The 24,875-nt window shown below is 32.5% G+C and overlaps 1 protein-coding gene across 1 annotated transcript in view; it reads left to right on the top strand.

The window, feature by feature from the left end:
• Positions 1–7,640: 7,640 nt before the first annotated feature.
• LOC124356713 (HIV Tat-specific factor 1 homolog) overlaps positions 7,641–24,875 on the top strand; it is a 157,301-nt gene continuing 140,066 nt past the window's right edge. Inside the window, exons 1-5 of the mRNA XM_046807887.1 lie at positions 7,641–7,810; positions 9,509–9,914; positions 12,477–12,742; positions 15,107–15,251; positions 19,419–19,621. Coding sequence (XP_046663843.1) covers positions 9,530–9,914; positions 12,477–12,742; positions 15,107–15,251; positions 19,419–19,621 — 999 coding nt within the window. The 5' untranslated portion in view covers positions 7,641–7,810; positions 9,509–9,529. The remainder of the gene's footprint in view (positions 7,811–9,508; positions 9,915–12,476; positions 12,743–15,106; positions 15,252–19,418; positions 19,622–24,875) is intronic.

Below are 24,875 nucleotides of genomic sequence, written 5' to 3' on the forward strand. Positions count from 1 at the left end.
CTGGATGTAAGTCATGATAAGTGTAAACTTAATCCTGATTTATTGGAGGTCCACAAAAGGATTAAAAAGTTTTTATCGTGCCCAAATAGACATAGCAAAAAGAATGCTAATGATGAATTTATATTAGGGTCAAAAAACATGTGCAAAGCAGCTTGGACTGTGATTAATAATGAAACAAGGCGCACCCCTAAGAAATGCCAGACCGAACCCCCCATATCTGTCAGTGATTTTAATAATTATTTTATCAATATTTGTAATTATGTCAATAGGCCTAATGATAATGTTAGTCTAAATTTAGCTAGTGCAAGTGACATGCTGGAGTCATCCGGTGTAAAACAATCCAAAGGCTCTGCGTTTTAAATGGCATACTGTAAATCCTGTTGATATTTTAAAAACTGTTATTAGGCTAAGTAACTCCAGGGCTGAGGATGTATTTGGACTATCTAATTTTATACTTAAAGAAATAATTAGGGAAATATTTTATCCTTTAACTTATCTTATAAACTGGATATTTTACACCGGAGTCTTTCCGCAATGCTTAAAAGTAACAGTAACTGTGCCTATATATAAAAGGGAGATAGAACTAATGTAAATAATTATCGACCTATCGCCTTGTGGTACCAGTTATATCTAAATTATTTGAAAGTATTATTAAATGTCAGATTGAACATTACTTTGAACAAAATCAATTACTTCTGTCAGCACAATTTGGTTTTAGACATAATTTATCCACTATTAAGGCTGTTGAAAGTGTGGTGTCATACATTATTCATAGTTTTGAAAAAAAAAAGTTAGTGCCTTACTCTTAGATCTAACCAAGGCCTTTGATACTGTGCCCCACCAAGAGCTTATCAGAAAACTAAATTACTATGGAATTGAGGGCAATGAGCTTTCACTATTTATGTTGTATATTAGTAATAGGTACCAGTTTGTTAAAATAGGTGATCAGAGGTTGGACCTTAAGCAGGTTATAAGCGGGGTCCCCCAGGGCTCTGTTCTGGGTCCCTTCTTATTCACGGTCTTCATCAATGATCTTCCCAAATTTGTGCCTAATAAAAGTGTACTCTACGCTGACGACACTTACCTTGATGTGCTCTAACTTGCTCTCTGAAATTAACTCGGCTATGATTGGCTACATGAAGGAAAGGTCTGACCTCTAGTTTTCCGCTAATGGCTTAAAAATTAACGAAGATAAGACTGAACATATTAATTTTAGTTTAAGAAATAACTCTATACATAACTCTGTTAAGCTACTTGGAATCAACCTGGGACACTAAGCTTACCTGGAAAAATTACACAGATATTCTTTTGTACCCGTTTATCCAGAGTAATTTTTCTGTTAAAAAACTCAAAACTTGTATTACCTTCACATTGCTATTAAAAGCGTACTTTGCACTTTTCCACTCACATCTTCTGTATGGAACTCTCCTATGGGGTAATTCAACTGCTAAGGAGGTTTTTCTATGCCAAAAGAGAGCTTTACGCACAATTTTCAATATAGCCTTTAGTGACTCATGTAAACCTTTTTTTAAAGAAAAATAATATTCTTACTGTACCTTTTATGTTTATACTAGCGGGCCCGGCGCGCTTTGCTGCGCATTTTCAATAATTTTGTGCAAAAGTTGCCCGCGGCTTCGCACGCAATTTCCCGTTGAAAACAGTACACTATATTCACTTATTCTTTTTCTATCACATTCTAAACATTGCTGAGATAATTGATAGTCGTTCCATCGTGAGCCTCTTGGGCGTATTATGAAGGTATGTACCATATTCCTGCCTCTATCTAGCTGTTACCCCACGGCTTCGCACGCAAATCTTAAGAAACCGAAGTCCTTATATTACTTAGTAAATTTTTTTTTTATTATAATAAATTTTAGATTAAATTAGTTATATCTCCGATGCCACGATTGAGCTTGCTTTGTTGTCTCGATCGAGAGAATATGTACACACGGAGTTTTGAGAACCATACTTCTGTCAAAAAAAACAACTAAGGTTTGATTTTATAACATTCTTTATATTTGTAGCCAACGTAAGATAGTAATTATGATAATCTGCATTACTCTTCTGATCAAGCATGAGCATGGGTTTATATTAAATAAATATTGCAGTTAAAGGTGAATTTTTTACGTCAAATTTGAATTGTATTATCTGGATAGTAAAGTCTATGTTTTAACAGTGATTGCAAAAACAGTTTAAACAAAATTTGTCGTTTCTCTTAAGCTTACTCTATGCTTTAAAACTATAAGTGTAATATATGTTTACAAAGAACAGCTGATTAAAAATTTGAAAAAGACGTTAACATATGTTTTGCTGCAATGCATTTCTTATGGGTATTTCTGTAACCAGTGGGGCGGAATCCTGAATCGGGAAAGGGATGGGCATAGCTTATAAACCTTCTCCGTGGAAAAAATACATATACGTACAAATTTTCATCATGATCGGTCCAATAGTTCACGATTCCATAAAGGACAAACATACAAACATTCATTTTTATATATATAGATTTCAAAGTTTAATGTTTGTTAAAGAAAATCTTGAAACACTTAGTCTTAGAAACTCTAGTCATGATTATTCCACCAGATATCGAGACCTTTATTGACTTAGAATACGCTAGGCTAAACTAAGACCCAGAACACATACTTTTATGTTGGTGTTAAAATTATTTAATAAGCTACCTTTAAACGGCCAAAGATGTTCCTTGCACAAAATTTAAAAAATGCTTTGCTCAAATGGTTAAGACAAAAAGCTTTTTATACAGTAAGACGTAATGCTTTCTTGTAATGTAGACAATTTATTCTTTTAGTTTTTATGCTTTGTGACTTGTACTATTTACCATACTTATGGTAAATAGTAGTAAATAATACATACTTATGTAGTATGTATTATTTTATTCTTTAATGTTGGTGTTATACTGTGTATATGTATAAACCATCTGATGACATTGTCAATGCAGTTATTGTGGGCCGACAATAAAGATTCTTGATTCTTGAAAGATTCTTGATTCTTGAAATGGACAAATAAGAAGACCATGCAGCCAAACTGCATTAATCCGATCAAAATCGGAGATGGGCACCAAGATATAAAAAAGAGAATTCTGTCGTCAGCTTGATCCACTCTACAGGTGAGGGGCCCATGCCAGTGACCAACTGGTTTAGCCTTCTCTCTGTAATTCATGGGGAAAACCGAGGAAAAAGGAGCTCTGGATCTCGTGGCAACCAACTCACTTTCAGACCCCCATTTTACGTATAGGAAACTTTCCTGATGTTTTTGCTCTCTTTGCTGCTGCTAGAAAACTAGGGGCCAAATACATTGTTTACGACCCATAACATGTGATCAGTCACCTTACACTGAGGAAAAGTATTGAACTATTTCCTCTATGATTACCTACCAAACATTCAGGTACTCTAGAACCAGAAGAGCCAGACTGAACCAGTGTCGTCACAGCAGTCTCAGATTGGACAGAAGAATTGACCAAATGTGGAGTCCAGTCAACAGATGGCGGTGAAGTCATTGCTGATTTCAACTCAACCACAACAGCTTTTCAATCAAAAATTTCTTCTCTGAGACAATATACATAATTTTTCAAAACAGAAATCTCCTCATTGAAAGTTTTTACAATACAAATAGTGTGGTTATGGTGGAGCATTTCTAAATATTTATTTTCTTAAATCAGAAGAAGGGGAGATACTGCTGCTTGGATCGTCAATGATCAAAGATGGACTTGCCTGAGCAGTCAGGGACTCATCAGCTGATTCACTATGCATTGTCTTGACTGGTGTGTTGTCATTGTTGATTGATAGTTTCTTCATGCACCTTGGACATTTAAGCAACCCTTGATTATAAAATATAAACATCAGATATCTGCTGCAGGTAGCCAGCGTAGTACTTAATAGTGCTAATTAGCCTATACCTGTGATAAAGAATCGGACATCAAATGAAACTTCACTGAAGTGAATCTTAAAAATATGAGCTAAGTATGTTCTAATAACAAACTTTCTAGGCAAAAGACAATTGAGAAAGTATCACTCTCAAGCTGCCAAAAGATCTAAATAAAAATAAAACCGCACAAAACCTCAGCTACACAAAGGGAAAACGCGTTCGGCTTTAGGCTATCTCAGGGAGACTACACGAGGTTGTTTTATGAGGGTATAATAGTATGATAGTAACATTGGTGTACAATATAATATCCTTGGTGGATTCAGGAGTATGAAAATCTTTACAATGAGTTTAATGATACAAAAAAACCCTGACACTGCCAACTTCCTATTACACAATTTGGATATAAAAAAAGACAAAAAAATAAAAAGACCTTTTAGACCCTTAATTTTTCTCTAAGCTGCCAACTCTGTTAAAGAATATTTCCACCGGGAAACTTGTGGCGGAAACTGCACTATCGCATCCTGGGCCTGGTGATATAGCAAAACGCATTTTGTTCTATCGAAAACAAAATACTAACTTAGTTATAAATAAGTTTGTTACAAGTTTAAGATATAATAAGAAGTCAACAAGCTTCCTCGGTCGGGGGTTTCCATAAAGGTTTCCGCATTTGGAAAAGCCGAATGCGGAAATCGCAGCTCTTTCAGGAGGAAAAAACGGCCGAAGTGGATAGCATCTTTCCAAAATGTTTGAAGAACACTGGTCTAAAAGTAAGAACTTGGTTCTTGTCAGTATATAACGAAATCATAGCAAGCGGTAACCTACCTATATCTTTTAAACTATATAAGGCCAATGGAGTCTTGAAGCCAGTGTAAGCTGAAATCTACACTGCCCAATAACATTTCTAACCTCATGTTATAAGATTTTTAAGACTTTGAACATCACTTTTGTTGAACAAGTTGGGATCAGACCTGACAGTAATATTGCTGTTACCAGGTGCTTACATTAATGGCTGATATTGAGGGTGAATGAGAAGAAATTCAATATTTCTGTACCCTTTAGGGCCTTTCAGCCGCTTGTGACAATGTCTGGTGGAAGGGCCTTTTTCATAAATTGTCTACCTTACCCAGTGCCATATTATTCTTATGCAGTTTCTCAATTTTATGTGAGTAGCAAAATTTCAGAATCTTCCTAAGGCGTAAGAAGAGCCCTCTTAGAACACTCGAGGATGATCTGCCTTAGGAATCAGTTTTTGCTCCCCTGCTTTATAAAGTACATATAGCTGACCTAAACTTAACACAGTCCAGAAAGTTCATCTATGCAGATGATTTAGTTCTAGTGATCCAACACAAGGATTTCGGTCAACTGAGGATACTTTAGTTCAAATATTTCCATCCTCCAAAGAACATTTTAAGTAACGAAAACTAAATCCTAATTCTTTTAATACTGAAATGTCCTACTTTCATCTCAATAATAAGTTAATGACATACTAACTAAATGTTTGTTTTAGAGATTTTCAACCACAATGAATATTCTAAGTACTCAGGAGTCACACTTTAACGCTCAATAATATTTAAGACACTTAAACAAGACTGGATAAATCATCAGCATAATACAGGATCTAGGTTGGACATTATGGGTAGACAACGCACAAGTTTATATCTCAGCTCTGTCCCTGGTGTACTCGAATACCCAGCCGAATATTGTGATCTGGTCTGGCTAAACAGTTTGCATAATAGACGAGTTGACGTATAACAACAGTTTTTCGAGTATAGTAAATAGCACTCTGACTCACAGTCCTCTTCTTTCGTCCCCCGTACTTCGGTAACATAGCACCCTCTGATATATGCTGCAAAGAGGGTTTTACTAACAGATATTATATAGTTTTGTCAAACTCCGAATACTTACAATTTTATCAAATTATTTTCATACAGGACCTCCCACAAGACAAGTCCAGAAATCCTCTTATAAAATTCCATCCATGAAGAAATACATTTTTATTAAAAATGCATGAATATCATTTTGGGATGTGATTGACAGCAAAAGTTCTTGATTGTCTATCTAAAATAGTGAGCTACTGGGTAATATGCAATTCCCTTGGAGAGAGTGGACTTTGTTAAATAAATGTTATACTGATGTATGTTGAAGTGGATCTTGAATGTTTACTTTGTGTGATACTTTCATTGGATGCTGCGGCTGCAGAAGCAAATTTCAGACAGTACGCCATTATTTGAAGTTTTTCCTTTATGTGTATTTTAAGGGAGACTAGTCCATCTTCATACAGGTGATGAAGTAGCATTAGATGCTAAATGCTCTTCAATAGCCTGAAATTGCATCACGCAAATACTAGGCCTTCTAATTTTTCTGCGATAAGTGGTCTATTGCTAAGGGAAAAGAGGAAATTGAGGGAGAAACCAGATGGAGCTTCAGGAGGAGACTCAGCTACAAACGGGAAAAGGAAATTATGCACCGAATAGACATATGATGGCATCTTAAAACCAAACATTCACTGAAATTATCACCAATCAGAAAAAATTGAGGAAACAGGTAATAGGTTTAGACGGGCATAAAACGGTGCTTACTTCTGTGTACTTCAAAAACAATGTACAAAAATACACTATAACCCCTTAAACACTCATACCATTTTATCTTTAAAAATCATAGTTTCTATAAGGTACAAATTCTAAACTATATATTTGCTATCTTATATCAACAGTTTTCCGCATTATGTACCGGTAGGAGAAGATTTTAACACCCAAATAATCGTCTAATTATCTCCCATGATTTTTAGTTTTTGTTGTATTTCCGAGTCCGCACAGTGACGTTTTTGACCTAACTGCCTTAGCTCAATTTCACTGTTTCAGTTTAATAACTCACTATTCTGAGAACATTCAGTACATAGGATAACATTAGCAGTTAATGCACCAACTGGAATACCAGTGTGTAAGGTACATTGTCCCAAAAGGTATTTCTTTCGTAAAGTTTAATTAAATTATTAAAATATGATTAAAGTGTGAGGAATGTCTGGCTTAGTTAGTAGGACTTTAGGGTTGAGTTAGTTTCTTTTTTCTTCTTTTCTTCTTCACAAAAATACAATACATTATTCTTCTTTTAAATCAAGCCGAGCAAAATAAAAAAAAACTAATTTGTGTAAATTTTTTTTATTTTAACATTTTTTTGTACCCCAAGCACTTTCTCGACGACACGACATCACCATGTATTTTTTATCTACAAAAAAACTATTTATATACACAAAAATTAGACTTTTGCAAAAATTAAATATTGAAAAAGGATGATGTTTTACTAACAAAATGGAAGTAGGCCTATATGCAAATAAAACTAAATAAATAAATTTGGATTTTAGTGTATTGATACAGATATACGCTATAACATTCAAATTGTGGAAGAATTCATAAATGCAGCTAAACAATGCTGATGATTAATTAATTGAGAATTGAAAGGTACAGACTTTGAAAGAACATTCTTCCCACATTTTGATTTAGTTCTCTCCATATTTCAATAAAAAAAAATCATAAATTACTTTCCACCTTAGTGTAACAAAAGGAAAAAAACCGCTTTAAGGAAGATCTCTTTCATTCTAAATTGCCCATAAAATAAATCAATAAAAATATAATTTAAAAATCGGATTCGTAGTCAGTCAATTTATCTATCAGTATTTATCTACCTTATACCGTGCATGTTCTGAATACGAATGAATGGGTGTCTACTTACTTTTGTTACCTCTTGTTTTACAAAATTTAGTACAATTAAAAAGATTTTCATAGTATACAAATTTTGTTGAGCATTGTATGACTTTGTGTATATTGGCATTTCTGCTTCAGACAGACGACATTCCTCGAGGAGTTGACTGTTGATGTTGATGCACGATTGTTAAAAACATAACCTCAACTATCTGCCGATTGCCAAATTACAAGTAAGTTATCCTAACTTGGTGATTTAAATTGAGAATTAAATTTCTTGTAACAAAATTACTATTTTTTGTGGTTAAATTATTATTATCACCAGTTCTTATGGTTGTGTTTTGTGGTTGTTGTTATTTAATAACACTAATTTTCTAATTATTTTATATTGGCCTACAATTTTATTTGTCTTTTAACCCCACCAACAAATAATAGAATGGGGTATCACATAACTGTCCTTTGTTATTGATTAGGAATACTTTATTTGTTTGTGAAATCTTTGCTAAAATGTTCTTAATCCGGTATATTTATATCTTTTCTAACTTCTAAACACCAGGTATTTAGCCTACAATTTTTGACAACTTATTGTAATGACATTGGGAATTCATCCAATTTTCTAGCAGTCCTATGCTCAGGAAACCATTTTTATGTTGGTTCTAAAAATATAGACTTACTCAATGAGCTTAGGAGTAGACTTTAATAATCAACCTACACTCGTTTTTCAATTGTTTTATCGAATGGTTCAATGTTTTTATCCGAAGGAATAGTAGTTTGATATTACAATTTATTTAACTTAGCATATGATTTCAACTTATTACTTATAGTAATTTTAATGTAAACAATAAACAGCAAGAAGTAACTAATATTTTGAGACTTTGAAAATGGTGATGAATATGAAAAAATAAATATATGAGATATTTCTCACAAGTGGTGAGCTTTATTTATGTAGCTTCAACATGTGGGTTTGACTCCTGGTAACCCATGTGGAGAATTCTTTCCTCCATTTGACAAAAGCGGTTGCTCATTGATATCAAGCTGGGCAAGTTACAAATATTGTAAGGTATCTTTGTTGTTTAAGTCTAGGCCATAGTTGGCTTCATGTTGTTTTGTAATGTTAGTGTTAAATTTATGTTTTTGAAATTGTAATGTACGAGATTTTTCTTGTTATGTTAATTTATTATAACTCTTATTGTGTATGATTTTTACATATCGAAGTTGGATAATATATCAAATTGTTCCATAAAAAAAACCGAATAACCAGTGTAGGCCGCTTATTAAAGTCTCTCCCATTAAAGTGGTATTGTAGCAACTCTAACCTATTCTATCAGCCTTACACTCACTATTAATTTATTTCATCTTGTCTAAAGATCCATAAGTTTTCAACAGTTATTAAAATGCAATCATTACAGGATTACTGGTTGAACTGGTATTAATCCTTAAGTGCTGTGGGAAATTTGTCTAGATACAATTAACATGCTTGTAGAGATAAAAATACATTTGTGTCAAAGTTTTATTTTTTCTTGTTTATTTGAAGAAGAAATAATAAACACAAATAATACCTAAGGGCAGTTTTATTTTAAGTTTTTTGAAACACAGCAAACAATATTAAATAAGGCTGCAGTATAAAAAGAGGCCATGACTATCTATAAGAGATAAATAATAAGAGAATCATGTATATGACTATCAAAACTATAGAAACAAAAATGTAGACACAAATTACGTTATATGAAAACTATCTATAAAATGTAACAAACAAAACAGTTTAACATTTAGGTTACTTTTTACTGTTTTTAAGGATATACTATGATTCTATTGTGGTAATGATGATGTAGCCTCTGAGTGTGTCAAGGTAAGATCATTTAAATAAAAATCATACATTCTTGATCACTTGAGATAAGCATGATAATTAATAGTTTTGTTTTAATTCACAGATTTGCAGATACAATTGAGAAATGGATGATGATCAGGGGAATGCAGAGAAGATTATTAAAGAAGATGCCTTAGTAAAATCAGGAAGTGACACTGAAGAAAGCATTGAAATGAAACAGGAAAGTGAAGTGAAAAACTCAGATGCAGATCATGCAAAGTCTGGAACTCTGGAGCAAAGCTCTACAGCGGAGGATAAGGATAAAATGGCTCCAGAAAACCAAGCTCTTAATGAAGATAATTTACATTACGAGGATGGAATCTGCATCTACACTGAACCTGAGTCTAAGTGTCAATTTGTTTGGGATGACGTCAAAAAAGAATGGGTGGCAAGAGACTCTCCTGGTTCATTCTCCGACAAGGATTATGAATATGATGGGAAAACGTACAAGTATACTGACAAAGAAACTAGTATGTTGCGCTCAATTAAAAATACCATAAATTCTATTTTATAAGAATCAAAATCATATTTGGAGGTAATTCTGAGCAATTATTGGGTCAAATTCAATTTCTTTTATACATATTTTAGTATGACGATCAGGCAGTCCTTAAAAAGTAACAAACATGAAGGTTAATCAATTGTTGATTTCTGAGTGATAAGACGATCAGAGTCCTTGTGTTCTGTGTGTGATGGTGATTACATGTAGATCTATTACATATAGATGGATAAAAGTGTAAAGTTATTCTTACTTAATATAATGAATCTATGCAATACTCATTGAGATTAGATAGATAACATGGCATGAGCTTGAATTTAGGTGATCAAGCAATGTTTTTCTTGATGTGCCAGCAGTGCAGGATGGCCACAGATATTTGTGATTGGTACTTTCTCATGCCAAATTATTCAATGTGATCTGATCATGGGAAAGTACCGATTACAAATTCTCCTGCCACTCAGTTCAGGTTTTGGAGGAGCCTTTGCCGTCACTCCGTACTTCTGGTAGAAAAATAAAAACATCCCTTGAGATAGTATCTAAATATCAAACTGAGATCACTTGAGTTTCTCAATCTCTCTTCAGGCCAGACGAGATAAGAAGTGGCACGGCACATGGGAAATGAACCATCTTATCACTTAACATCATTGATGGTTTTCCAACACTTAATTTTCATGTTTCTTACTTTCTAAAGACTGCCTGATTGTACCAATAAAATATAAAAGATGTTGACCCAATAGTTTCTCAAAATTACCCATTTGGATAGCTGTACCATCTAGGTATTTTAACCATTTATCACCTAGTGATCTAGAGGAAATGGTTGGAAATGCTTTCATTGGTTTCTTTTTTCCATGATGGTTCGCACCTGATTGTTTTTCTGTTTCTTTTGGGTTTTATTTTCACGCAAAATGATTGTGGCCTTCATTAATTTCAGAACACTTAAAAATACACTCTTAAGAATTTCTAAAGAAACCTGAGAAGCCTTCATTGAAGAAAACAAAGTTTCTGTTGTGTTCCTTTAGTTAATCTAAAAGAGTAACAAAATATGGTTTTATCCACTTATTGTTGTTAGAAACTAACATTTTTATATATTAATTTTGTTTTTACAGGCACAGTAAAGACTAGCTGTTTCCCGCGGCTTCGCACGCGTCTCTTAAGCTTTGCCCGTATATTTCTTTGCCTTCAAATAGTGTTTTGGATTATTTAATATACGTAACTACTGTGTTGTAATTGCAGTTTATAATGTGCAGGCGCTTTGATAACTTTTATATCTTGCAGTACAGCCTGGTGGTTAGTTACATCAATGGGCATTGCGTATAAACCTTCTACATAGAAAAATACAAATTTTCATAGTGATCGGTCCAATTAGTTTTTTCTGAGTCTATAAAGGACAAACACACAAACATTCATTTTTTATATATTATGATTGCAGAAACAGTTTAAACAAAATTTGTCGTTTCTGTTAAGCTTACTCTATGCTTTAAAACTATAAGTGTAAAGAAATTTATATATAAATATATTTTTTGTCGCATTATATATGTTTACAAAGAACAGCTGATTAAAAATTTGAAAAGACTCTTTCACTTAATAACATATGTTTGCTGCAATGCATTTCTTACGGGTATTTCTGTAACCAGTGGGGCGGAATCCTGAATCGGGAAAGGGATAAAAAGTATCCTATAACCTTCTACAGATCAAGACGAACAAATTAAAAAAAAATTAGGCGAATCCGTCCAGCCGTTTGTGAGTGATGCTGTTACACACGAACAGTTTCATTTATATATATATAGATTAATTCATAAGTTACCTGTTAGGGCACTATTACTGTAAATAGTCAAAAGCACAGTATTTTTCACTAGGTATCTGCGTGCTGTTTATTAAGGAATTAAAGAAGTCTGGTGTGTCGGAAATAGCTAAAGAACTTCTCCGTGCCTTAAATATGTGAAAATCCAGTGTCAGCATCAATCAAATAAAGCAAGTTTTGAATGTTTTGCTCGAAGCTCATGTTAAAACAAGTCTATGCACTGGTCACTTGGCTAGTGACTAACTTAATGACTCTTCAATTAATGATTAATATAAGTTGCCCTTAAGTGGTAACTAGAATACAAAAGGTATTTAGACTCGTTTGACACATCATTTATTTTATATTAAGAGTTTGCCTATAAAACAAGTTTTAATAATTTTAATGGCCTTGAAACAAAGACAGTCAACCTCAGTTAAATTGATTTTCTTTTCAAAAGACATTGACAGTTACATGTAAGAAATGGAATGTGTTTGTGAATGGTTTAAAAAAATATTAATGTTAGCTGAGGAGACCCAAACTTTCACATTAAGTTTTCATTAAATTCAAACTAAAGAAATAAAATTAAACAATATTATTTCATTATATTGTCATGTAAGATCTCTGAAGTGTGTATTAAGGGGAAAAGTGGATCATTAACTGAATATCTTTTGTGATGATATTTTCATATGTTGTTGACATATTATCCATTGTCAAATACTAAACTTATAAACCAATTAATGATTTATGAATTTGCAGATATTGAGTATATTTGGGATGTTGATACGAATGAGTGGAAAGAAGTAAACAAGGAGAAGAAAGCTGCAAAGAATGTGGATGAAGAACAAGACTCTGATGACGATGAAGATAACCAAGATGATGCGAAAAATAAATCAAAAGAGATCACAAAGCAGGATATGTCCAAAGGTCATTATGGGTATGAAAATGACACTCATACATACACAGACCCTTCTGATGGATCAAAATACTTTTGGGACAAGGAGAAAAATGCTTGGTTTCCTAAGGTATAAACAGTAGTTTTTATGAGATTATTTTGGGTGGTAAATTTAGAAATGTCAGTACTTAATTCTTTATTCACGACTAACGTCCTACATTATCTTTATTTATCTTATAACTGGAGTGATAATCCTTAAGAAATTTTAAATAAGAAAATATACCATGCATACTTTCACATAATTCTGAATCTCATCTTGGAGAAATTTAATGGTAAAGACACATTGTGCTAAGACCTGTAGAAATTTAATTAAGTCAAATGAGGAATGTTGTGGTTTGCATTAAAATTCAAATTATGGTAGGCTACTGAGTTGGATTGGGTTGTTGTGGTGGCCACTCAGACGTCTGTTGTTATCCAACCTAGCCTCTTGTTAGTCCATACTTACCTATTTCATTGAATCATGTCTAATATACGAGGTGTGTTCAAAAGTATCGCAAATTTTGTGTATTTTCAAAATTTATTTATTTATTTGTGAATATCTGTTTTGTCCCCTTCAAAGTAATCCCCCTGGGATATTATACACTTGTGGTCTTGGTTCGTCGTGCGGCAGCTTCCATTGAGATGATTGAGCTTTGGTTTCTACGTCATAACCATAAACCCACGATTCGTCACCAGTTATGACCCTCTGGAGCAAATTCGGGTCGTCGCGGACAGATTCCTACATCTCATTAGAAATGTTCATATGACGCTGTTTTTGATCGAAATTGAGCAATTTTTGCACGAATTTTGCGGCGACCCGTCTCATGCCCAAATTACTGATTAAAATCGAATGGCACGAGCCAAACGATATGCCTAGGTTCTTGGCAATTTTTCTAACGGTGATTCGACGATTGGCCAATACCATTTTCTTCAGCACTTCATCAATTTTTTTTTCGTCTGTTGTTGAAGTGATCGGGCGTCCGGCACGCTCTTCGTCGTTCACATCAATCAATCATCTTTATTCATATTTGCACAGTAAATACAAGAATAGTGTTATATTTTATCTTATTTCTATGTATTGACATCTTCTCGGCCTTCTAAAAACATTTTGTACCACCGATAAACGTTGCTTTTCGGAACATTTGGAATGCATCCGCGCACTTAATTTCGTTTTCCACACAAAATTTGATACAGGTTCTTTGTTCCATTTTTTTGAATAGGTAAAAATTGAAGACGAACCAAAACACGTACAAGCAAAGCAGCTGTCAACAATTAACTGAACATTCAAAATGGCCGAAATTGTCAACATAAGTGAGAGACATATGTACCAACATAACACCACAAAAAAAAAAAAAAAAAAAAAATCGAAATTCGTATATACGTAGCCCGCGAAAAATCAAAATTCGCGATACTTCAAAATACTTGAAAAAACACACCTCATATAATTGTATATATGTGGGATTTGTAACAATACAACTTTGTAAATGCAGTTACGCCCGCGTTAAACTGGGTTATATTCTTATCGGATGTTGTCCATAATTTTATCCTATTTATGCTATTTTATAACTGATAATGTATTAAATAATCTATAAATTATAAAATTAAATACTATAAATAAATATGTGTTATAATTATGCAATTATATAGATACCATCTTGTCTATATGTATATAAAATCACTAAAACAAAATTGTTTTATTTCATGCTATTGCAAATGCATGAAAGACAAGTTTAGACACAATTTTCCACAGAGATTTTTTATTGAATCTTACTATCTTATTATTTTTTATCTTTTATTAATGACAATTACTCGATATTAATAAACATAAAAAAACACACTGCATATCAAAGATATATTAACATAAATTTTGTAATACGTAGCCTTTCAGAAAATACTTAGCTTTGAAATTTGTTACTCTCTGACGTATGGCATAGCACTCTTCCAAGTATCTTACTCATTTGTAGTATCTATTTTAATTTAATGTATTATTTAATGTTTCATGACATATAATCCGTCATAAAATAATTAAGCATTGTTATACTTGAAAATAAATAATAAATAATATACACCTTCCAAAAATAAATTTAATCTTTTTATTGTATACTTTAAATTGAATTTCTTAATCCTCTAGGAATCATTTTTCTTCCTGGAATATAATAAGTTATAGTTTTAATCAAATGAAATTTGCACAAGTTTATATTTTAGAGTTATAGAAGACTGGTTTGAGTTTTTATACAATTAATTGTTAAGCTTTTCATACACATAGATGTATTTTTTATAGGAATTTAGAAGATCATAACTATTTATTATTTCTCTCGTGAATATTTGTATTTTTCTCTTAGATAACTTAAATACTTTTAACAAAACGTTTATCAAATATTGTTTTATGTTTTCAGATTCAAAATAATTTTATATATTATGGAATGAACAGATTATAAACTAATATGAATTACAGGTTGATGACGACTTCTTAGCGCAGTATCAGATGAGTTATGGATTTGTTGATCCTACTGAGGACAAGCCATCAGAAGAACAGAAGCCAGAGCCGCCTCCACCACCGGCTGCTGACGCTGTCAAGAGGAAAGCCCCTCAAGAACCAGGTTTACTGAATTTTTCATTTATAGGAAAATCCTGTTATTAGTGGCTCATTTACTAAAGTAATCTCTGAAGGTTAATTGTTCATGTTCTCAGAACTTTGAACTCTTTCAGTGCCAACATTCTATAAATAAATCTTTATTTGTTGTTCAAATTCTTACAATCATTGACAATGTCATATTGCAGCCCAGGGCATGGTCAAAATAATTTAAACTTAAACTAACATTAAAAAAAGATAAAAACAGTGCTTTAGTAACATAAATTAGTCAGTGAAGGTTAATTTAAAATAAACTAGGCCTAGATATATAAATTAAATAGTAAATATACAATTGTCAAAATTTACATATAACAATTATTATATATCTAAAATGTAATGTTTTTTAATTCCATAAACTCGTCTAAACTATAGAAAGGGTGTTTCAAAAGCCAACTATAAAAAAGCTTAGTGAAGGTTTTATGTGGATACTTATTTACCAGAGATTCTAAAAAATTATAGATTTTCAGCGATGTCACCATGTGACTATTTAAGGTTTTACTGAGGCGGTGATAACCAATTGCAGCATTGTTTTTAGTTCTTGTATTGTATGAATGAATTTCGTTGTTAAATTTTTAAAAATTTTGGATTTTTTAGAATATAATTAATTAAATCAAATATATATAGATTGATAACCGTTTGAATCTCTAACAGAATAAAAAGTGGTTTACAATGTTCCAGCGGTTGAGAATTAGTCATTACTCTAATAGCTTTTTTTTGAAGAATTAAGATGTCTTCAGTTCCTGAGCAGTTGCCCCAAAATATTAAACCATATCAAAAAACTGCTTGGAAATACGCAAAATAGGCAGTCCTCACATAGTTTTTAGGAACAGCACTCTTAAGGCGACCTAACAGGTAAATAACTCTAGAAAGCCTCTTGCTTATATATTCTGTATGTTGGTTCCAGTTTATTTGGTTATCTATATACATTCCTGGACGTCTGATAATAGGATGAAATTAAAATTACCCTGTTAAAGATAACTAAAATTCAAGGTTCAATCTCAGGAGATTCGTATCCCTTTACCAAGTACCTCTATCTATATACTTTCCTGGACGTCTGATAATAGGATGAAATTAAAATTGCCCTGTTAAAGATAGCTAAAATTCAAGGTTTAATCTCAGGAGATTCGTATCCCTTTACCAAGTACCTCTATCTATATACTTTCCTGGACGTCTGATAATAGGATGAAATTAAAATTGCCCTGTTAAAGATAGCTAAAATTCAAGGTTTAATCTCAGGAGATTCGTATCCCTTTACCAAGTACCTCTATCTATATACTTTCCTGGACGTCTGATAATAGGATGAAATTAAAATTGCCCTGTTAAAGATAGCTAAAATTCAAGGTTTAATCTCAGGAGATTCGTATCCCTTTACCAAGTACCTCTGCCTGAAATTCATCCATATCTTGTTAGATCCATTACCCTGCAGCTCATGATAGGTTAGAGAGCCAAATTGCCTAAGAGCTTTAACAACTAATAACAGTCAGAGTGTTCATAGTTTAAGTGCTCATTTGGATTAGGTGAGTGAAGAGATTCGTGGACAAGAAGGGAGTAAACAAGAAAAGAATCGTAAAGAGTGCACAAATGTAGTGTGTTTCTCGCCCACCATGGTCAACTTTAGCGATATCTTCATGGTTGATAATTTGATACTGCATCCTATTTGTTATCCTTCTCAGATAAACACTGGTGAATGCCTAACTCACAATAACGCATCCAGATAAATAAAAAATAAATCAAATCTCTATCATTATTACAACAAATTTCTGCCATACTGACTGTACTCTTGGAGAAAAATGTGCATTAGTATTATAAAATTATACGGAAAATTGTAAGGAACTTTTGTATGCAAAATAACCAGTTGAATTATTTATCAAAACTTGCCATTATCGTAGTCTTGGTCTTAATTTTGATTTTTGTTCTTTTCATTTACTTCTCTTTTTTTATGATCTCTTTTGAGTTTTTTTTTTTTCCAGTTGAATACAATGTAGATATCTCAGTGCGTTGCCAGTTTTCACTATACATCATCATCATCATCATCGTCAGACGTTTCCGTTCTCACGGGTCGTCGTCGTACACAGCCTCCTCCACTTTAGTCTATCCTTCCAGGTCTCCTCTTCATCCACCTGTATTTTCTGTAGTCCCCTTCTCTCTATGTCTTTCCACACTTGGTCCTCCCATCTTCCTCTCGGTCTTCCTCTTGGTCTTCTTCCTCCTTCCTCCTTCTCCAGTGCTATTCTAGGCATTCTATTATCTCCCATCCTCTTCACATGCCCCATCCACTGTATTCTTCTTCCTTCCATTGTCTCTTGCAGTGAAACTACCTTCAATCTTTCTCTGGTTATTTCGTTCCTTATTCTATCTCTTCTTGTAGTCTTCTCTATCCCTCTTAAAAATCTCATTTCTGCAGCTTGCAATCTGCTTAAATCATTTTTAGTCCACGTCCACGTCTCTGCTCCATATAATAAAATTGGTTGGAAATAAGATTTATACATCAATACTTTTGATTCTTTCCCAATGTTCCAACTCCACACAATCTTCTTCACCATATTGAAAAACTTTCCACTCTTCCATATTCTGTTTCTTATCTCTTCTCTTATTGTGCCCCTATCTGTTATGATACTTCCTAAATAACAGAATTCCTTCACCTTTTCAAGTCTTTTTCCTTCAACTAACACGTCTTTGTTATTTCCATCCCTTCTCTCTACTTTCATTACTTTACATTTTTGTATGTTCATCTCTAAACCATATTTCTTCGCCACTTTTGCCCATTTGTTTAACTCTCGTTCTAACTCTTCTTCCCTATTTTCCCATATCATTATGTCATCCGCATATGCTATTGTCTTAAGTTCTTCTGCTCCTCTGTTTCCTTGTACTTCTAGAATAATTTCATCCATTATAATATTGAAAAGGAAAGGTGACAATATGCTTCCCTGCCTTACTCCTCTCTCTGTTTTAAAAGTATCTGTATATTTTTCTTCAATTCTTACCCTGTTTTTACATATGCCGTACAGGTTCTTTATTCTTTCTATTATTCCCTCACGCAATCCTCTCTTTCTCATACTCTCCCATATCCTTTCTCTCAGTACCTTATCATATGCCTTCTGTAGGTCTATAAACGCTACCATTGTATCTTTTCCGTATTCCCACCTCTTTTCTAACACTTGTCTCATCACAAAAATAGCATCCACCGTTGACCTACCTTTCCTAAAACCACATTGCTCCTCTCTTCCTGTTTCTTCCAGTACTGGTCTAATTTTCTGCAACAGTATTTTTTCATAAATTTTTTGTGTATGGCACAACAAAGTTATTCCCCTGTAATTCTCGCATTTTTGCTTATTGCCTTTCTTAAAAATCGGTACTATTATTCCCATTTTCCAGTCTTCTGGTATCTTCTTTTCCTTCCAAATCACTCTCATCACTCTGTACAACCATTGAATTCCCAATGGGCCCGCCGCCTTTATCATCTCAGCCGTCAGCTCGTCTATTCCCGCAGATTTCCCCTCTTTCATCTCTTTAACCGCTTTTTCCAATTCGCACATACTAAAATCCTCTACATCATTAGTAGAAATAAAAGTGTCAAATAATACCTAATCTAGTGTCAATAACCTTGCAGAAACCCTTTTGAAATTTTAGACTGGACATGATTAAAACTTTTGTTCCAGCACTACATACTCCCTGCGAAACACTTTATAACAACTCAGGTTTTACCAAATCTCAATAAAGCTTTTTCATGACTTGAGAATGAGTTGGCTAATATAACAAGCTTAGTGCTGAATGTAAGATTTTGTTCATGCTCTATAAAATATAGGTTGGTACTGCGAACTTTAAAATTATTTGAGAGGTTTTACATTTGAAATATAAAAAAATTCCATGTTGAAAGGGAAAATCATAGAATAAAATAGAATGGAAACACATCTTTATTGAGGCGAAATTCATTAGGGTATTTTAGAAAAACAACAAAAGTATATAAATAGATTATAAACATTCATACTCCCTTTCAATATTTAGTAGTTTAATTTGTAGCAGCCAATGTTTCTTTACAGTGAAATAGTGTTTAAATTTGTAACTTATGAAACTTCAAAAATTGTAATCTATTACAGTAATGTTATATTTTATTTGAAGAAGATTATTTTTCCAGCATGGTTCGATGTTGGTGAGGAATCAACGAAAGTGTATGTGAGTGGTCTGCCTATGGACATTACGGAATCAGAGTTTGTGGATGTGATGCAGAAGTGTGGTCTGGTCATGCGAGACATCGACAGCGGCAAGATGAAAGTCAAGATCTACCTTGATCCCCAAACCTCTCTTCCAAAAGGAGATGCTCTGTGCACTTACATTAAGGTAGGAAATTAATTTTTTTTTAGTATATTTTTCCCCTTTTTGTCACGAATAAGTACCTTCTGTCTTGTTTTTTTAATATATATACATATATAAAATATTTTTCATTCACACAAGCAACGCATAATTTGATTGCCAGGTTCGCTCGATTTCCACTTTTAGGTTTATACAAAGGATGAAACTATTACCATGAAAGAGTTAATGGATGTAAACGCAAGTATTAATAGTTGATAATAGATAAATGTAACACGTTGAAAAGAGTTATGCCAAATGCTATGTCAATATTCTCAACTTTATTTTGCAATGTAGTTCTGGAGGTTATATGATAGCTTAGAATACGCTGTGGTTGAAGGATGCTTCTCAGTGATAGTGCAAGTTTCCATTGAGCAGAATAAATGGTTCTGCTTCAATCACCAGTAGAAAATGGTAAATGACCTTGTATAGCATCTGGCAATATTTCTGTTTCACTTGTGTTATTAGCAAGACCTTCAGGATGATCAACAAATCTTAAATTTCACGTGATTCAAATTCTGGTGCAAGAACTAGATCTCTTATTGAGACTGCTTTTTCTTGTCTATCCGAGAATTTAACACATTGTATAGCCAAGACTTTTACCAATTATTTTGACTTCTTCCATAAGAGAGTTAAATTTGTCAAGGAAACAGGATTTTTCCTTCACAATCTTTCCATCGTCAAAAATAAATTGCAATTTCTGCAATTACATACTCAAAAACATTACACTTATCATTATATCAATCAATAATATCATCAAACACTATTATCTTTTATAAACAATTGGTTTTAATCGGATCACAAGTTTACGATTCACTAATTTTCAAAGTTGAAGAAAGGGGGCTAAACCGATACCTTTTTTCGTTGTTATCAAAATAAAAAGTAGAGGTTATTGTGTGTATACTATTTGCTTTGTATGTTTAAATGCAGAAGTAAACAAATAATTTTTTAATGTAACTCCCATTATTGTAGCTCAACTATAATTCATCTATACTTTTTGATCAGAGAGTAGTAGAGCGGTAGTAGGCGGACTTCCTCTAGAATAATATCTGTTGATATACACAAAAATATGTATGTTACGGTGTGCCACCCTCATCCAGACTCTTGAGGTACGACTAATATAACATGATGTATTATAATATTATGCTTTGTAAACATTTTATTATGAATATGAAAATGACAAATTTAAGTTTTGGCACAACACATACTTGACAACAGAATAAAACTTGGTGCACCTTTTCTAAGTAATAAGGCAAGTTTTTGTTATGTTCCAATTGTTAACAATCTCCTAACTTCAGGATGGCGTAGCAGTTTGTGTTTTTCTTAATGATCAAACCTGCTTTGATTAGAACCAAACAGTTATGCTATCGTATCTGCAACTTGTATTTCTATTCGTGTGTGACAGATGGTATCTTACTTGAAGTATGCCAGTTCTAGATGCCAACATTGTATCTTTTAATTGGTTACTTTTCCAGTTACTTTATTATCAATAATATATACAGTGGATGGGACAGCATAAAACCACTTGTGAACTCATATGCATGTTCCAACTGGAAATGTATCCTATTGTGAATAGGTGTTTTGGTTGCAACAGCATCACTTCCGTCCACTACTGGAAAGCAGGGTGACATCTGAAGAAAGTGGGAGTATTACGTGATAAAAGAAGTCTTATCTCCCTAATGCCGTTTTGGATTAAGTTTCAGTAGTGCATGAACATACACAATGGCATAGATAGACTATGGACAAGTGGTACTGCCAACTTGAGTAAAGGTCGAAAGCATTCTGGTTCTGACCTAATTTCATTTTTTGAAATAATTGATGCCTTAAGATGAATTAGATTGCTGAGCAATGGAAACTATGGATTTATGGACAAATTCTATCTTTATCTAGCTTTATACTAATGTTATTAAAACTTCTTTACCAATCACCGATGAAGCCATTGATTCTGCTGTAAGGTAGTGAGTCTACATCCATTGATGCACATCCTCTTTAATCTGTGTAGATTAGAATAAACTCAGTAAATACAGTTATGTCTATTAATTTATCAATTGACTTTAAATGTTGCTGAATGAGACCAAAAACTAAATTACCAAATTTTCAGTCTATCATACATTACATTATTCATGAAACCACTAAAAAAAAAAAATACTTTTTTCGATCATCTCCATTTTAATGCATTAAGAAGTCTTTGGAAATGTTGGTTTTTTTACTTATTAGCTTTTAAAATACTTGTTTAAAAAATAATGGCTAAGATATATTATACAATTTTGTAAAAATATCCATCATTGAAACATACTTTTAGTGTTCTGTATGTAATTTATTCAACCCTGTAGCTCCTAATGCACATTTTCACTGTTCTGTACCCTTCAAACTCATCATAAATTCTTTATGTTGTTTCTTTTGTTAGTAATTGTGTTCCGGATTCCATTTCCCAATGCTTTTTAACTCTTTAAAACTTTTAGACTCCCAACAACACTTAAAAACCCAGTTACTATGATAAAAAGGCAGCTAAGTTGATCCAGGTTAAATGAGAGAATAAACAATGAGTTACATCTTATGAAACAATTGTTACTAGTTGATAGAAAAATCAGCAAGCTTAACTTGAAAACTACCTTTTAGGTTCCACTGATTTATGTGAACATATAAAAGTACACGTATTTTACTCACAATTAGAAATTTTCAATTGCACTGCAATCTTTCTCCATCAATAGAGAGCATTCTAGTTGTCAGTTCACTTTGGGTTGCTGAGTCAATTTAGGAAGCAGGGTTGCCAATTCACTTTTTAAATTTTTTCTATGCACTGTTATCACTGTATAACTGTTGATAATGTATTGAGTACTATGTTATATATCTATGGAAACTGTTAGCTTGCTGAAGGGAGTGGAGGGAGGGACTTATCTCAGGTTTAGGTAACAAAATCAAGAAATCCTCCAAACCAAAACCTGAGACAAGTTCCTCCCTCCACTCCCTTCAGCAACCTAACAGTTTCTATAGATATGTAATATAGTACACTTCAATATGTAAAATTAAACTTGTAACATAGTGATATTAAAATACAATTTTTTTTATATTGAATAGTTTTCAAAAGTGTTCTGTTCTATTTATAATTTACAATAAAAATTAATATAAAATAATTGTTTTTTATAATCACTCTTATACAGAATTGCACACTCCCTGTATACTGCACACCCTAGTCACCAATCAGCACCACGCACCCCGTCATTCACCTTCGCAGATATTTTTTTAATGTCAGCAAGAACCATCTATACCTGGCTTTCCTCTACGTTACCGTTGGTGTTATTTTTATATGTGCCGATATCGTGTGTTTGAATGCAAACGAGATTGAAAAAGTATATATTTAGTTACTATAGTACTTATTGTTGCATAACTGCACTGTAGTGGATTATTTTGAAGTGGAAATATATTATTTTTAACTGGTTTCTGCTAAGTGGTTAGGTTTTGTAGGAACATTGCATTCTTTTCAGCAATTCTAACATTGTTATAGTTAATATTTTTCATGAAATAATTATCGAAATATTCGATGAAAACTGTGTCAATGATGAGATTAGCTTTTACCAGCAGGATAGTAGACAAAAGTGTCTGTACCTTTCCTTGACAGCAGACTAGACTGGTAGAGCAGGCGTTAACAGATAGTGTTTTATTTGAGGAATATATTACAACGTTATATTTGTTTTTATATCTCAAAAACATGTTTATGAAATTTTTAACATTTTAATTATCTTTTATATAGTATAGTAATGATAAACTAAAAAATGCAGTATATAACATTAACTTTTTAATGGGGATATAAGTTTTGTTTGGAGAATTATTTTTGTTAATTTAGTTAAAAACTAAATTAATTACTACTCAAGTATTACATTTTATTACAAACTATGTTCAGTAAAATTACAAAAAATGTATAAAAGTTAATTAATTTTTTTCAACCCTTGCTTTTTAAACAAAATGTTACTTTTTATTTCATTATTAAAGGGCGTATAATATTTTATTTCACACTATAAAATGAATAATACATGAAATTGGCTAGTTTTATATGGCCTTTCATATTATATTATTGCAAAAACCCTAAAAAATACATAAACATTTGTTAAGTTCTTTTTACTGAAAACATGTTTTTTACTTTTGTTTCAACAATATATAGAATATGTATAATATTCTTCACTCTATTGCAAAAAATATCAAAAATTATGAAAATACGATGGGCAGTTATTGGACAATGGATGTCTTTCCAAATAGTTTATTGCTTTTACATGATGTATATAGGTAGTTAATAAAGACAATGAAGTTTATATTTTTTTTTAATTTTGATAGAGCCCAGAAAAAATTAAAAAATCCATCAAACTACATTAAAAATTCTTAATTGTTTTCTTAAAATATTTAAAATTCCACTAAAACAAAGTAAATGAACGTTATTGAAGTATACACAATATTGGTATACTACAATAATTTGCACAAGTAAAATTAGTGAATTAGTGAAGTTCGACGTTTGTTAGTAGATGGCTCCTGGACTTCTATTTGTGAACCCGTTCTGACCTGGCTTCACTTGCCATTTGCATATGTCCAGTCTGTTTCTTTCTTTCTTTGTTTTGTCAATAATAATATTGAGGACTGATCAGTAAGAATTATTCTAATAATGGTGCATTTGAGTGTGTGATTAAGCAATGTTTAGGCTTGTAAAATGTACTTATCTGTCTTATCAGTCTTAAGAAATGCCAAACTAAATCAATTTAGAAAACAAAGACTAAAGAATAATTTCTCATGTCTGACAATTAATTGCCAAACAACCATTTAATATAAAAATCGTAAAATGAATAATTTCACTGCTTACTAATCCGAGTTTATTAAGGTAGTTATGTAATTTAATCACAAATTTAAAAAAATAATATTAAACACTCCTTTATACTAATTTAATGGTAAACTACGTAGTGTCTCAAATTTACATCTGAAAAACTTCTATAAATCAGATAAATTCTGTTTTAAGTATTATAAAGTCCAATAGGCTATTTTGTGTATTACAACAATTTTTCATTGCTAAGAAATGAAACACTGTTCAGCCAATCATCTTTTCGATCTTTCATGATCATGTCAGTGATAGTCACTCATCTAAACATCTTGGTTCAGCGCTTTCAAAAGGTGGAAATAATTTAATTTTGCTAGAGTTTTGTTAGAATTGATAATGGATGTGCTGAGAAAGTCAAAGTCTTAAGCATTAACTTAATGTGAGTGC

The sequence above is a fragment of the Homalodisca vitripennis genome, chromosome 3 (assembly GCF_021130785.1).
Source record: "Homalodisca vitripennis isolate AUS2020 chromosome 3, UT_GWSS_2.1, whole genome shotgun sequence".
Classification (NCBI taxonomy): Eukaryota; Metazoa; Arthropoda; class Insecta; order Hemiptera; family Cicadellidae; genus Homalodisca; species Homalodisca vitripennis.